A 15,862-nucleotide genomic window follows, 5' to 3' on the forward strand; every position below is an offset into this window, starting at 1 on the left:
TAAATAAGCAAAACAAGTACAAGTAAAATTCTCACCAACCAATCACTTACCTAGTTCCCTATGGCGCACACTTGATTTTCTCCAAATCTGGCTGGTCCACTGAAATCCACACCAGGAGTGGCTATGTCATTAATCAGCCTGGCTACCACTCGCGCTCCCTCCCTCCCACACTCTTTCATCCTCTGGCTCTGCCTGCACCCTCTTTTTATCCTTCAAGCTCTGCTCGCCCTCTCTCCCACGCTCTTTTATCCTCCTGGCTTCGCTCTCAGATTCTTTTATCCTCACAGCTCCACACATACTCTCATGCTCACTTATCCTCTCGGTTCCGCTCTCACTCTCGTGCTCTTTTACCCTCCCAGCTCCACACTCACTCTCGCGCTCTTGTATCCTCTCTACTCCGCTCTCACTCGCGTGCACTTTTACACTCCTGGTTCCACTCAGCAATATGGTAACAACCAGATAATCTGTTTATGTGATGTTCACGGAGGTATATTTTGGCAGGGGCACCAAGGAGAACTCCACATTCTTTTTCAAAAAAGTGTCATGGGATCTTTTACGTTCATTCGAGAGTGGGCAGCGCCTTGGTTTAATGTCTCATCCAAAAGGCCACACCTCTGACAGTGAGGCATTCCCTCGGTATTGAACTCAGGGATGAATGGCCAAGGACAAAAGGGTGTGAAAATTAGTGGCTGAAGGCAAAAAAATGTCTAAAAATTTGAGACAAGGAATTATGTACATGTAACATAACGTAAAGTAGCACAGTCACTCCAGCATGAGCAGATGAAAAACACTGTTTTATGATTTGTAGTGAAATGCAATTGCTTCTAGGCCGCTTCATTAAGCTCAGTTTCTATTAATAGGGTAAACAAGCAGTCATCATATCCCTAAAGGAGAACCTTGTCAAATAGACAAGATAATGGTGCATGTTTCAGTGATAGGCCAGAGATTTTTATCTTATGTAAATATTATTAATTCTAATTTGTAAATATTAACCTGCAAACAAATCAATGAAACAATAATAGGAAAAATCACAGGCCCATCAAAACATCCAAGAGTACATCTTGTCTGCATTGTGAAATGAGAGCATTTCACCTGTCTATCTGCTGGTGGTTAAAGGCAAATTGCCCAAAAATGTTTTCATTGTCAGGGGCAATTTTCATATCTGACCACATTCCACCCAAGGGTAACTGGGTGGTCTGCTCTGATAGCAACCATTTAATGACAGTTGATAGTGATTTAATTAATGGTTTTCTTCAGTTATTAACTATTGTAAACTGGTAACTTTGGACTGGCAAACCTTTGAACACAAAGTAACAGCTGATACACCAGGAATTGTAAACAGCCATCAAGATGAATGCAGTTGGGCTCATTTTTGGAATCAAAATTTAACAGCCAGCTGATCTGGCTCAGATGCTGAGTTATCTCATTAGAAAGAAACACAATACAAGCCCAACCAAAGTATGCCCGAGTGATGAGTGGGCTGTGCTTCCTTTACTTGACAGCTAAAGGAGCTCACTAAGTTATCACAGTCCAGTCAATAACAACCATAGCAGATGAATGCCACCTGCACATGGAAATCTGTGGTTTCTTAGACATGACTAAGTATTGAATACACAAAATTCAAGGTGTAAAATTTGAACCTCTCAAAATACTCCCCTTGCAAGACTGTAAAGTGGTGGACTAGTTTAGTGCATTAGACTGGGCGAAAGTGTTCTGTTCAGGGATGGCACCAGGAGCGGTGTGGACACCAGGACTAAACAACAGGATGGACAAGAGGTAGAATAGCAGCTTTAACACAGTCAGCTCTCTGCTTCCCCTCCAATTTCAATATCTATAAAACTCAGGCTCTCTTGCTTTAAGTCCTGGCCATAAGTAGGGGACAAAAAACAAACACAGTGTTGGGTGTTTTTGCACTAAGTGCTGGGAGCTGTTTGATTACAGCACTGTGCTTTAGTAAGTGCTGTGGTACATTGTTGCAACTGATACATTCCCTGGCAATACAAGAGGTGGGAGTAGGAGTAGATTATACAGCCCCACAAGAGAGTGAAATAAAAATAAAAATAGGAATGAAAGACAGAAAAGTAGAAAGCAAAAGTGGAAGGCAGAGGAAACAAGGGCTAGCAGTAAACAGAGCTACAAAAATAATGTGTAACGGTGTGAAAACCACAAGTCTAAAGGCCCTGTATCTGAATGCACTGAGCATTCGCAATAAGGCGGACAAATTAACAGCGCAAATAGACAAACGGGTACGATATGATTGCAATTACAGGGACATGGCTGCAGGGTGACCAAGGCTGGGAACTGAATATCCAAGGGTACTTGATATTTAGGGAGGACAGGCAAAGGAGGAAAAGGAGGTTGGGTGACATTGTTAGTTTAGGATGGAAATCAGCGCAATGGTAAGAGATGATCTTGGGTCAGAAACTCTAGATGTGGAATCAGTCTGGTGGAGCTAAGAAGCAACAAGGGGCGGAAAGCATTAGTGGGAGCTGTTGATAGGCCTCCAAACGTAGTGCTAAGATAGGGGATGGCATTAAACAGGAAATTAGAGATGAATGTCACAAGGGTGCTACAATAATCATGGGTGACTTAAATCTACATATAGACTGGGCAAACCAAATTGGCAATAATAATTGGCAGTTGAATTCCTGGATGTGTATATGTGGATGGTTTTTTTACACCAGCGCGTCAAGGAACCAATTAGGGAACAGGCTATCTCGATTTGGTTTTGTGCAATGAGAAGGGGTTGTGCGGGGTCCTTTAGGGAACAGTGACCATAACATGATAGAATTCGTCAGTAGGATGGAAAGTGAAGTAGTCTGATCTGAAATGAAGGCCCTAAATCTAAACAAAGGAAAATACGACGGTATGTGGCGTGAGCTGGCCAAGACAGATTGGGGAACTTCATTAAAAGGCATTTTGGTGAATAGGCAATGGCTAGTATTTATGGAACAAATGTATACACTGCAACAGTTATACATTCCTTTCTGGTGCAAAAACACAACAGGAAAAACGGCCCAACCATGGCTAACAAAAGAAATTAAGGATAGTATTAGATCCAAAGAGGAATAATATAAAGTTGCTAGAAAAAGGAGCAAGCCTGAGGATTGGGAGCAGTTTAGAATTCAGCAAAGGAGGACCAAGAGATTGATTAGATGGGGAAATTACAGTATGAGAGTAAACTTGCAAGGAACATAAAAGCGGACTGTAAAAGCTTCTGTAAGTATGTAAAAAGAAAAAGATTAGTGAAGACAAATGTAGGTCCCTTACAGTCCAAAATGGGAGAATTTATAATCGAGAACAAGGAAATAGCAGAGCTATTAATCGACTACTTTAGTTCTGTCTTCACAAACGAAGACACAAATAACTTCCCAGAAATGCCAGGGAACCAAGGGTCTAGTGAGGAGGAGGAGAAATTGAAGGAAATTAGTATTACCAAAAAGAGAAGTGAACAGAGGCCCGAACAATCCCCATCCACCACCACTCTCCTCCGTCTGGCTGAGCTTGCTCTCTCACTGAACAAATTCTCCTTTAACTTGTCTCACCTCCCCTGTGTGGGAGTCTTCTGTACATGAACCTCAAACTGTTCAAGAGCCTACACAAGTGAGCTTCAACCACATGTTAAAGCACTATCATTGAGTTCATTAAGGAAATGTAACATGACCCCTTCTACCTACTGTGTTCTGGATTCAAAAAGTAACATTGCTTCACTACTCAGAGCACAAAGGAAAAACAAGTTTGTGTTGCATTCACTGTTAACAACTACCAATTCAGTAGGGGAGAGATATCAAACTTGTTTTTTAAAGCAGTTATATGATTTTACTGCAAGTAACCAGTAGCAGAAATCACGCAGTCTTCCCTGCAGTGCAGGCTGAAGCCCTATCTCCCAGTGTCAGGCCAGTTACATTATATATACACAACAGACTGATGGATTGGTCATATAAAGACTGTGCCAGCTTGCAACAAGGGAAAGGAGACAATGGTGACCTGCGGCAAGTTGTGATGTAGTGATTGACAATGGCCTCATTCCCTATCCTGCTACCCTCGCATCCTACCCTGAGGGAAGAAACTTCACCTCGAAGCCCCTTCTGGAACCCAGTGACCACTTCCTAGCCATGTGTTCAGAAGGGGATGCTGCCTTCGCTCTGAACCAGGTGCAGCCCCTCGAAGCTGCAACAGGTGGGCAGCTGCTCAGTCACACTGGCCCCACCAATAGCTTGGAGTTGCTGCAGGAAGGGCCAGCAGCCAGGAACCATTACCAACGTTGCCATATTTGCATGAAGCAGCTCAGGATGCAGGCGCAGACCTGCTGGGGCCAGCTGATACAAGACTGAGCTGAGCTGATACAAGACTGAGTGGTGGTAACCCTGGGCCTGCTCCTGGACTCCTTACGGGCTGAGACTCTCTCCTCCCATGTCTGGCCACTTTGGAGGCTGTAGTAGCTGAGGGGAGGCAGAGGTCAGAAAAAATGTTAAAACGGCAGAATTCCATGATCCAGAAGTTGGAATTCTGCCAAAAGATGGAAATTTCTCACCCCTGTGCACTGAGGTTCCAGCCTTCATTTTTGTGCACAGGTCCTGGTGTGGGATTTGAACCTATCAGCTTTTGACTCAGAGGCGGGAGTGTTACTCACTAAGACATAGCTGGCACAGAGCAGGCAAATGTAACAGCCTGCAATCGAATAAGTAAATCATGAGATGGTTGATGTAGAAGCTACAGTAAAAAGGATGTACAGAAACCACTAATGCACAATTCAACAGAAGGCTTATAACATATGGTGAGAAATGACGCTTAATTTGGAAGTCAGTATTAATGTCTGCATACTGCGAAAGTATTCAGTGTAATACAGGTTAACACATGGAAATAGATCAGATCAGAAGGATTCTGTAGGCCAAAGTGAAGTAAGCAGGATGTTTGTTCAGTTTAAGACAATTTAACCAACAAAGGACGTATGTGGGAAGAATTGTCGTGTGAAGAGTATGTGGTGTAATGTTGCCATCTACTGGTCTAGTAGCGTTTGACAATCTTAGAATTTCTGGACAAAATCTCCCCTTCCAGGGTTAAATCAGTGATCTGGCACAACTCCATGTTACCTCGGTCCAACAGGGAACCTTTGTATCTTTGGGACTTTTTTTCAAATGAAAGAAATTCCTTCCTTGTACTTGTTCCAACCAGTTTTTATACAGTTCCAACAGGTTTTATACAATTCAAATTGCTGGCCGATACTTTACAGACAGTGGTATAGTGGCAAAAAGCAAGTGCATTCACAAAAAAGCAGGCTAATTCAGATGTACAGATCCACGCTCCTAGCTTATCAAAGATGTTGGCAGTCAACACCACAAAAACAGATTGGGAGAAAACCTGTGACAGAGACGTGGTTGAGGGAGGGGCAGGATTGGCAGCTCAACGTTCCGGGATATAGAAACTTCAGGCGAGACAGCGGGGTGGGTAAAAGAGGAGGAGGCGTTGCATTATTAATTAAGGAGTCTGTTACTGCAGTAAGGAGAGATGATATCTTGGAGGGGGCATCGAATGAAGCTTTGTGGGTAGAGCTTAGGAATAAAAAAGGGGCAGCCACATTGTTAGGTGTTTATTATAGACCCCCAGATAGTCAGCAGGAAATTGAGGAGCAAATATGTGCACAATTTGTGGAGGTGTGTAAAAACAACAATAGGGTAATTATATTAGGTGATTTCAACTTTCCCAACATTAATTGGGATAGACATTAGTGTTAAGGGCTTGGATGGAGTGGATTTCTTGAAATGTGTACAGGAGAACTTTTTAGGTCAATATGTAGAGGATCCAACAAGGGACGGCGCAGTGCTGGACCTAATTCTGGGGAATGAAGCCGGACAGGTGGCTGAGATGGTGGAGGGGGAGCATTTTAGCGATAGCGACCACAACATGATACAGTTTAAGCTTGTTACGGATAAAGAAATAGGCAAGTTACAAAAAAATGTTCTGGATTGGGGAGAGCGGATTTTAGTAAAATAAGGCAGGATCTGGCCAAGGTAGACTGGGAACAGCTACTTGTGGGGAAATCTACAGAGGAGCAGTGGAGGGCGTTCAAAAAGGAAATGGGGAGGGCACAGGCTCAACTGTTCCCTGTAGGGTGATAGGAAGGAGTAACAAGCCCAGAGAACCACGGATGACCAGAGATATTCATGATACGATGAGAAGGAAAAGAGAGGCTTTTAGCAGGTACAAGGGAAGCAAATCAGCGGAGGCATTAGTGGAGTACAGACAGTGCAGGGTGGGCTTAAGAAAGCAATTAGGAGAGCAAAGAAGGGATATGCTCTGGCTGGTAAAAGTGGGAAAAATCCCAAGATATTCTATAAGTATATCAATGGGAAGAGGATAACCAGGGAAAGTAGAGCCCATTAGGGACCAAGGGGGCAATCTATGGATGGAGCCAGAGGACATCGCTAGAGTGTTGAACGAATACTTCACATCCGTCTTCACCTAAGAGAATGAGGATGAAAGTATCGAACTCGGGGAGAGAGACTGCGAGGTTCTTGAGCAAATTGATATAGGGAGTGACAAGGTATTGGAGGTGTTGGCAGGCTTAAAAGTGGACAAATCTCCAGGTCCGGATGATTTGTGTCCCAGACTGCTGAGGGAGGCAAGGGAGGAGATCGCAGGGGCTCTGACCCAAATTTTTTATTCCTCTCTGGCCACGGGGGAGGTGCCAGAGGACTGGAGAACAGCTAATGTGGTTCTGCTGTTTAAGAAGGGTTGTAGAGATAAGCCAGGGAACTACAGGCCAGTGAGTCTCACGTCAGTGGTAGGGAAACTATGGAGAAAACTCTGAAGGAGAGAATCTATCTCCACTTGGAGAGGCAAGGTTTGATCAGGGATAGTCAGCATGGCTTTGTCAGAGGGAGGTCATGCCTAACAAATTTGACTGAATTTTTTGAGGTGGTGACCAGGTGTGTAGATGAGGGTAGTGCAGTTGATGCAGTTTATATGGATTTCAGCAAAGCCTTTGACAAAGTCCCACATGGGAGACTTATAAAGAAGGCAAATGCACATGGGATACAGGATAATTTGATAAGGTGGATTCAAAATTGGCTTAGTTGTAGGAGGCAGAGGGTGATGACAGAAGGATGCTTTAGTGACTGGAAGCCAGTGTCCAGTGGCGTGCCACAGGGATCTGTGCTGGGTCCCCTATTATTCGTCATTTATATAAACGACATAGATGACTATGCAGGGGGCAAGACTAGTAAGCTTGCGGATGACACAAAGATTGGCTGGGTGGTTAACAGTGAGGTTGAGTGTCTTGGGCTACAGGAAGATATAGACTGGATGGTCAGATGGGCAGATGGAATTTAACCCTAAAAAGTGTGAGGTGATAGACTTTGGAAGGAGTAATTTGACAAGGAAGTATTCAATGAACGGCATGAAACTAGGAAGTTCTGAGGAACAAAAGGACCTTGGCATGTGTGTCCATAGATCTCTGAAGGCAGAGGGGCATGTTAGTGGGGTGGTGAAAAAGGCACATGGGATACTTGCCTTTATCAATCGAGGCATAGATTACAAAAGTAGGGAGGTCATGTTGGAGTTGTATAGAACCTTGGTGAGCTGGAGTACTGTGTGCAGTTCTGGTCGCCACATTATAGGAAGGATGTGATTGCACTGGAGGGGGTGCAGAGGATATTTACCAGGATGTTGCCTGGGATAAAACATTTAAGTTATGAAGAGAGGTTGGATAGACTTGGATTGTTTTCGCTGGAGCAGAGAAGACTGAGGGGCGACCTGATCGAGGGGCATGGACAGGGTGGATAGGGAGCACCTGTTCTCCTTAGTCAGTCACGAGGGGACACAAGTTCAAGGTGAGGGGCAGGAGGTTTAGGGGGGATGTGAGGAAAAACCTTTTTACCCAGAGGGTGGTGACGGTCTGGAATGCGCTGCCTGGGAGGGTGGTGGAGGCAGGTTGCCTCACATCCTTTAAAAAGTACCTGGATGAGCACTTGGCACGTCATAACATTCAAGGCTATGGGCCAAGTGCTGGTAAATAGGATTAGGTAGGTAGGTCAGGTGTTTCTCACGTGTCGGTGCAGACTCGATGGGCCGAAGGACCTCTTCTGCACTGTGAGATTCTGAGAGAATGCTGCCTGGTGCTGTTCCAATAGCATCAAGCCTCAACCATATTCTCGTAGAATTAGACCAGTCAAAATATCCACACATCACTGGTGTAACAAAGAGCAGCAGACATACTCACCTCAGGAATGTAAGGGTCTTGATGGTTGAAAGTGTGTCCAGATCCCCCTGTAGGGACAGATGGAAGATGAGAATGAACAGGTTAACAATGGAACAGCTCCCAAACAGGCTGCAAGATTTTTTATGTAGGCCGAAAAGGTGAATTAGGAGCACACATTACAGAATTGAAAAAACAAGTTACACTGACCAGCGGTTGCTCATAACAGGAGGCGACCATTTAGCTTATTGAACCTGTTCCACCATTGAATTAGATCATGGCCTATTACCCAACTTGGTTCCATATCCCTTAATTCCCTGCCTAACAAAAACATATCAATCTCACTTTGGAAATTTTTAATTGACTTCCAATGTCAACTGATTTTTGTTGGAGGGTGTCACAACAGTGGATCAGAACCCCAAAATTATTTACAGGCACATGGAACTTTTTAAAGGGAGATATGTATTTTTTTAAAAAGAAACACAAGCAAAAGCTGGCTGAGAATGTAAAGTAACCACTTTTTGGAAAATTCCTATGTGGATTATACTTGTCCCGCGAGTTTAGAGAGAACCTGGAAAGTCACACCTAAATAGGTGTCAAGGTCTACTTCAGACAGAGACACTTGAAAGGAAGGGACGCAATGCAAAAGACTGAACTTTAATCTCCTGTGGTTGCGGAGACAATGGAGGCTAATTACCACATCTCAGCAGAAACCATTTCCTCTTGAGTTATATCTCAGGACATGGAAATGGACCGAGATGAAAGAAAGCAGATTCTAGACGAAAGTCATGTTTGTCTTTTTCCCTTCCAGGAATACACAAGAAAATGGGTTAAAAAGCAAACCTGATGTATGTACTCGTTCGTGCTAGTTTGTGGGCTGTGAGGATCACAGCAGAATCAACTGGGCATCTCCCTGTATCTTGCAGGTAAAAGGCTCTCTCTGGCTGGAGACAAGTCAAAGCCACAGTCAAAAAGGAAATGGGACAGCAAATCAGACTGATTTGTATATCTTCTTTTAAACTTTTATTTTTGGACTCAACTTCTCATTTCTGATCTGTGTGTGTGTTACATTATTATGTTTTAATGGAGTTTTTAGTAACCAATAAATTTACGCTTTCTTTGACTCAAGAAAACCTGGTTAAGTTGGCTCCTTCTAAAACAAATATATTTGGACTGGGTAAAGATATCTACGAGGGAATGGGATCCCTTTTAAAGTAACCTTGTTGCAGCCAACCTAGGGGGTTGAACAAAGAGGTGGGAGCCAGGTCATTCCTCCTCACCCCGGCACGTAACAAAATTGGGGTCCTGTTCGGGAAGTTAACAATTTGGGGTATCCTGTGCGGGGTCATAAATTGGGGGACCTTACTCAGGGACTGGTCGTAACAAAGGTTCCAGGTTTTGACCCTTTGTGTGAAGTGGTGCATCCTGACAGTACCCCCCACCCACCGAATGGCCTGGCTCCAATTTTAAGATCATGCCCCCTTGCTCTGGACTGAAATAATTTGTCTATAGTATTGCTGAAAAAAGACAAGTGGGCCCTGATCGATCGATTGGCAAGTGGACTCTGATGGGTAGAGACATTGCCATGGGGGACTGCACCAGTTAACTGATAACTGCCAAGCTTTGTTTAAATTCAAACCAGGCATGTTGACTCTAATAGGTCAAGGCATTTCCTGGGGGAATGAACCAGGGAATGGCTGTCACCTATTTTGTTCAGTTGAAAAATGTGTAACGTGTGTACATGTTCTGTCTGAAAAGGCCAGAGCTCTGTGTATTAATGTGTGTAGCTTCTAGCTACACAAGTGAGCTACACTGTGAACCTGACTGATAATCTTAAATTGGTAGTCAGTGTAATTCTTAGCACACTCAGGATTGTTTAGTGAATGTTGTCCAATCACAGAATCACATCTAATGTTGGACACTGTTTTGCGTTTTGCAAGCATGGGCTGGATGGGTATGGTTAGTACTTCGCCTGTTGTAAACAGCTGAAGGGATGTCCTGTTTGACAAGATCCACCAGTCTTTGGGGCATACGGCCTACAAACTTAACATCAGACTAGCACTGAAATTCATATATCACATTACTCATTTGTGTGACAGGCAGAACATCTTTTTGGCTTGACGGCAGCATCCTGTTAGTGGCAAATACCACTCGTATTGCTACTGCATTGTAGCAGCATGAAACGGCTAGCTTCACCTGTTGCTCAAATTTTTCAGATACATTACATTTCCAGGGTAATCTGAGGTAGACTAGGCACTTTTCAGGACCAAAAGTGACAGCCTTAGGCGCATTCATGAGTTTGTGCGATATATAGTGATCAAAGATCTGATCAGGGTACACATTATCCCGCAGGATGCCTTTGATGCCCCTATTTCAGTGTCAAGCTTGCATGGTGAGCAAATGGCTTGACCCCTATTTACAAGGTTGCCGATAAGACCGATCTTACAGCACATGGAACTGTAGGAATGTCAGTGTATATTGACCAGTGAAGGCAGGCTTGTGGTAGACTATATTAGAGAACACCCTGGCAGATTTCTCAACTCAGCTCATTTGACTGCTCCATTTCAAAGGTGAATTTAATCGCAGGATGGAGCCCACTAAGGTATGTAAGGAAATTCTTACATGCAGCTGTGGATTCAAACCTAGCAAATGTATCATCTACACATGGGAAATACACAAGGGGTAGCTTGGGTGTCACCCCATCAGAGACTTGTTCCTTGTCCAAAAGATGGCATATCTGACAATGCAGCACTCCCTCAGAACTGCACTGGGAATGTCAGTTTGCTCAAGTCTCTAGAGTACGACTTGAACCAATAACCTGGATTTGGAGATGGGAGGACTACCACAGAGCCATGGCTGACAGACCAGCAATAGAACGTTCAACAATCTGCTTCAATTACTTCTGAGGGGAGTTTTCAAATGCAGCGGGAAACAGAGATTGTGAAGGAGGAGGCAGAGTGACTGAGCACAGGAGGGATCGAGTTTTGCAGCATGTTATTGACAGCACACATATTGACCACATTCAGAAACACATACAACTTACCATCTCCTGTAGGTTGTTGTTTGTGAGTACCAACTCCCGCAGGTTAGGCAACGCCTGCTCAAGGCTTTCACCTATCCGACTGAAACAAAGATTTATTTTACAGACTGTTCAACTCAGTTTCCCAACACCCTTCACACTTTAAAAAAAATTTATCTCCCAACACTTTGTATAGTCCCAAAATCCTAAAGCAGTCTTGGGCTTTTTTAAGTGCCATTTCTTATAACAGGACAAGCCAATAGATATTAAATATTAAACTGCAAAGTTTCTAACACAGAACAGTACTTATTTGGACATCATCGGTGTGACACCATCCAGGACAAAATAACCCGCTTGATCGGCACCAAAACCACAAACATTCATTCCCTCCACCACCGACACACAGTAGCAGCAGTGTGTATATTCTTCAAGATGCACTGCAGGAACTTACCAAGGCTCCTTCGACAGCACCTTCCAAACCCACGACCACTACCATCTAGGAACACAACAGCAGCAGATAGATGGGAACACCACCACCTGGAAGTTCCCCTCAAGCCACACACCACCCTGACTTGGAAATATATCACCGTTCCTTCACTGTCGCTGGGTTAAAATCCTGGAACTCCCTCCCTAACAGCACTGTGGGTGTTTCTACACCACATGGACTGCAGCGGTTCAAGAAGGCAGCTCACCACCACCTTCTCAAGGGCAATGAGGGATGAGCAATAAATACTGGCCCAGCCACTGACACCCACATCCCATAAAAAAATAAATTCTAATGCTGCAACAGACTTTTGACACTGGTTGGAAACGACTAAGTTCTACACTCCAACATCTGGACACAATTTCACCAAAAAATCACCATCACCATCATTCAAAAATCACCATCATTCAAAAATCACCATCACCATCATTCCTTCCAGAAGTTTGAAGGGACAGAATATGGAGCCAATCTTAGGCAGGGGCATAGTTTACAACTTCATTCCAACCATCATCAACTCACTCCTCCTCTGGTTAAAGGAAAAGTGTCAGTTTGAAATGAGAAGGTGTTGGGGGTGGGGGGTGGAGGTTTGGGGGAGTCGGGGGGAGAGGCAGGTTTGTGCGGTGGAGGGGCAGGTTTGGGGGGAGGGGGAGCAGGTTTGGTGGGGGGGGAGAGAGCAGGTTTGGGGGGGGAGAGAGCAGGTTTGGGGGGGGGGGGGAGAGAGCAGGTTTGGGGGGGGTGGGAGAGAGCAGGTTTGGTGGGGGGGGGGAGAGAGCAGGTTTGGTGGGGGGGGGGGGAGCAGGTTTGGGGGGAGAGAGAGCAGGTTTGGGGGGGGAGAGAGCAGGTTTTGGGGGGGGGGGGGGGAGAGAGCAGGTTTGGTGGGGGGGGGGAAAGAGCAGGTTTGGTGGGGGGGGGGAGAGAGCAGGTTTGGTGGGGGGGGGGGAGCAGGTTTGGGGGGAGAGAGAGCAGGTTTTGGGGGGGGGGGGGAGAGAGAGCAGGTTTGGTGGGGGGGGGGGGAGAGCAGGTTTGGTGGGGGGGGGGGGAGAGCAGGTTTGGGTGGGGGGGGGAGAGCAGGTTTGGGTGGGGGGGGGGAGAGCAGGTTTGGTGGGGGGGGGGGGAGAGCAGGTTTGGGGGGGGGGGAGAGCAGGTTTGGGGGGGGGGGGAGAGCAGGTTTGGGGGGGGGGGGAGAGCAGGTTTGGGGGGGGGGGGAGAGCAGGTTTGGGGGGGGAGAGCAGGTTTGGGGGGGGAGAGCAGGTTTGGGGGGGGAGAGCAGGTTTGGGGGGGGAGAGCAGGTTTGGGGGGGGAGAGCAGGTTTGGGGGGGGAGAGCAGGTTTGGGGGGGGAGAGCAGGTTTGGGGGGGGAGAGCAGGTTTGGGGGGGGAGAGCAGGTTTGGGGGGGGAGAGCAGGTTTGGGGGGGGAGAGCAGGTTTGGGGGGGGAGAGCAGGTTTGGGGGGGGAGAGCAGGTTTGGGGGGGGAGAGCAGGTTTGGGGGGGGAGAGCAGGTTTGGGGGGGGAGAGCAGGTTTGGGGGGGGAGAGCAGGTTTGGGGGGGGAGAGCAGGTTTGGGGGGGGAGAGCAGGTTTGGGGGGGGAGAGCAGGTTTGGGGGGGGAGAGCAGGTTTGGGGGGGGAGAGCAGGTTGGGGGGGGGGGAGAGCAGGTTGGGGGGGGGGGGGGAGAGCAGGTTGGGGGGGGGGGGGAGAGCAGGTTGGGGGGGGGGGGGAGAGCAGGTTGGGGGGGGGGGGGAGAGCAGGTTGGGGGGGGGGGGGAGAGCAGGTTGGGGGGGGGGGGAGAGCAGGTTGGGGGGGGGGGGGAGAGCAGGTTGGGGGGGGGGGGGGAGAGCAGGTTGGGGGGGGGGGGGGAGAGCAGGTTGGGGGGGGGGGGAGAGCAGGTTGGGGGGGGGGGGAGAGCAGGTTGGGGGGGGGGGGGGGAGAGCAGGTTGGGGGGGGGGAGAGCAGGTTGGGGGGGGGGGAGAGCAGGTTGGGGGGGGGGGGGAGAGCAGGTTGGGGGGGGGGGAGAGCAGGTTGGGGGGGGGGGAGAGCAGGTTGGGGGGGGGGGAGAGCAGGTTGGGGGGGGGGAGAGCAGGTTGGGGGGGGGGAGAGCAGGTTGGGGGGGGGGGAGAGCAGGTTGGGGGGGGGGAGAGCAGGTTGGGGGGGGGGGGAGAGCAGGTTGGGGGGGGGAGAGCAGGTTGGGGGGGGGAGAGCAGGTTGGGGGGGGGGAGAGCAGGTTGGGGGGGGGGAGAGCAGGTTGGGGGGGGGAGAGCAGGTTGGGGGGGGGGAGAGCAGGTTGGGGGGGGGGAGAGCAGGTTGGGGGGGGGAGAGCAGGTTGGGGGGGGGAGAGCAGGTTGGGGGGGGGGAGAGCAGGTTGTGGGGGGGAGAGCAGGTTGTGGGGGGGGAGAGCAGGTTGGGGGGGGGGAGAGCAGGTTGGGGGGGGGGAGAGCAGGTTGGGGGGGGGAGAGCAGGTTGGGGGGGGGAGAGCAGGTTGGGGGGGGGAGAGCAGGTTGGGGGGGGGGAGAGCAGGTTTGGGGGGGGAGAGCAGGTTGGGGGGGGGGGAGAGCAGGTTGGGGGGGGGGGGGGAGAGCAGGTTGGGGGGGGAGGGGAGAGCAGGTTGGGGGGGGGGGAGAGCAGGTTGGGGGGGGGGAGAGCAGGTTGGGGGGGGGGAGAGCAGGTGGGGGGGGAGAGCAGGTGGGGGGGGGGGAGAGCAGGTTGGGGGGGGGAGAGCAGGTTGGGGGGGGGAGAGCAGGTTGGGGGGGGGGGGAGAGCAGGTTGGGGGGGGAGGGGAGAGCAGGTTGGGGGGGGGAGAGCAGGTTGGGGGGGGGGGGAGAGCAGGTTGGGGGGGGGAGAGCAGGTGGGGGGGGGAGAGCAGGTGGGGGGGGGGAGAGCAGGTTGGGGGGGGAGAGCAGGTTGGGGGGGGGAGAGCAGGTTGGGGGGGGGAGAGCAGGTTGGGGGGGGGAGAGCAGGTTGGGGGGGGAGAGCAGGTTGGGGGGGGAGAGCAGGTTGGGGGGGGAGAGCAGGTTGGGGGGGGGAGAGCAGGTTGGGGGGGGAGAGCAGGTTGGGGGGGGGGAGAGCAGGTTGGGGGGGGGAGAGCAGGTTGGGGGGGGGGAGAGCAGGTTGGGGGGGGGGAGAGCAGGTTGGGGGGGGGAGAGCAGGTTGGGGGGGGGGAGAGCAGGTTGGGGGGGGGAGAGCAGGTTGGGGGGGGAGAGCAGGTGGGGGGGGGGAGAGCAGGTTGGGGGGGGGGAGAGCAGGTTGGGGGGGGGAGAGCAGGTTGGGGGGGGAGAGCAGGTTGGGGGGGGGGAGAGCAGGTTGGGGGGGGGGAGGCAGGTTGGGGGGGGGGAGGCAGGTTGGGGGGGGGGGAGGCAGTTTGGGGGGGGGGGGGGGGAGAGGCAGGTTTTGCCGGGGGGGGGGGAGGGGGTTTGGGGACTCACCAGATGCGGTTGTTGTTGAGCAGGAGACTCTTTAATCTCCGCAGCAGCGGGAACCCGTCCAGTTTGCGGATTTCATTGTCGGAGAAATCGATGCAGTCAAATTGATCCAGAGTCGCTCCCAAATTCTCCACAACCGGGATCTTGTAACCTGCAAAAACCATCAGAGACTAAACCACTAAACCCAACAACTCCGACAGGTACGGGGGGCGGGGGGGGGTCGGGAGGGGGGTTCGGGGAGGGGGGGGGGGTCGGGAGGGGGGGTCGGGGACGGGAGGGCGGGGGGGGTCGGGAGGGGGGTTCGGGGAGGGGGGGGGTCGGGAGGGGGGGTCGGGGACGGGAGGGCGGGGGGGGTCGGGAGGGGGGTTCGGGGAGGGGGGGGGGTCGGGAGGGGGGGTCGGGGACGGGAGGGCGGGGGGGGTCGGGAGGGGGGTTCGGGGAGCGGGGGGGGGTCGGGAGGGGGGGTCGGGGACGGGAGGGCGGGGGGGGTCGGGGGCACTGGGCCCCCTGTGAGGGCGGGAAAGGCCTCCAGAGCAGCCGGCCTGGTGAGGCCTGTCCTTGAACCGCGCTTTTATTTGAAGTCCGCCGACAATCTGAGCCCTGCGGCCCGGCCGTTCCGCCGCGCTCTCACTCTCGCTCTCTCACCCCGCAGGTCGAGCTCCCGGTCCCGCACGGGGTTGGTGTATTGAGCCGCCAACTCGATCAGCTCAGCCGTCAGCTTCACCATGTTGGCCCTCACTCCCACAGTG

At 50.4% G+C, this 15,862-nt stretch overlaps 1 protein-coding gene across 2 annotated transcripts in view; it reads right to left on the reverse strand.

Annotated features, from left to right (window-relative positions):
- snrpa1 (small nuclear ribonucleoprotein polypeptide A') overlaps nt 1–15,862 on the reverse strand; it is a 56,291-nt gene extending 40,429 nt beyond the window's left edge. For both annotated transcript variants that reach the window (XM_078530500.1, XM_078530499.1), the window contains exons 1-4: nt 15,759–15,862; nt 15,117–15,264; nt 11,241–11,319; nt 8,222–8,268 (exon numbers count right to left, since the gene is read on the reverse strand). In XM_078530500.1, the coding sequence (XP_078386626.1) occupies nt 8,222–8,268; nt 11,241–11,319; nt 15,117–15,264; nt 15,759–15,840 (356 nt within the window). In that variant the 5' untranslated portion in view covers nt 15,841–15,862. The remainder of the gene's footprint in view (nt 1–8,221; nt 8,269–11,240; nt 11,320–15,116; nt 15,265–15,758) is intronic.

This window comes from Cetorhinus maximus, chromosome 26 (assembly GCF_964194155.1).
Source record: "Cetorhinus maximus chromosome 26, sCetMax3.hap1.1, whole genome shotgun sequence".
NCBI classification, from domain to species: Eukaryota; Metazoa; Chordata; class Chondrichthyes; order Lamniformes; family Cetorhinidae; genus Cetorhinus; species Cetorhinus maximus.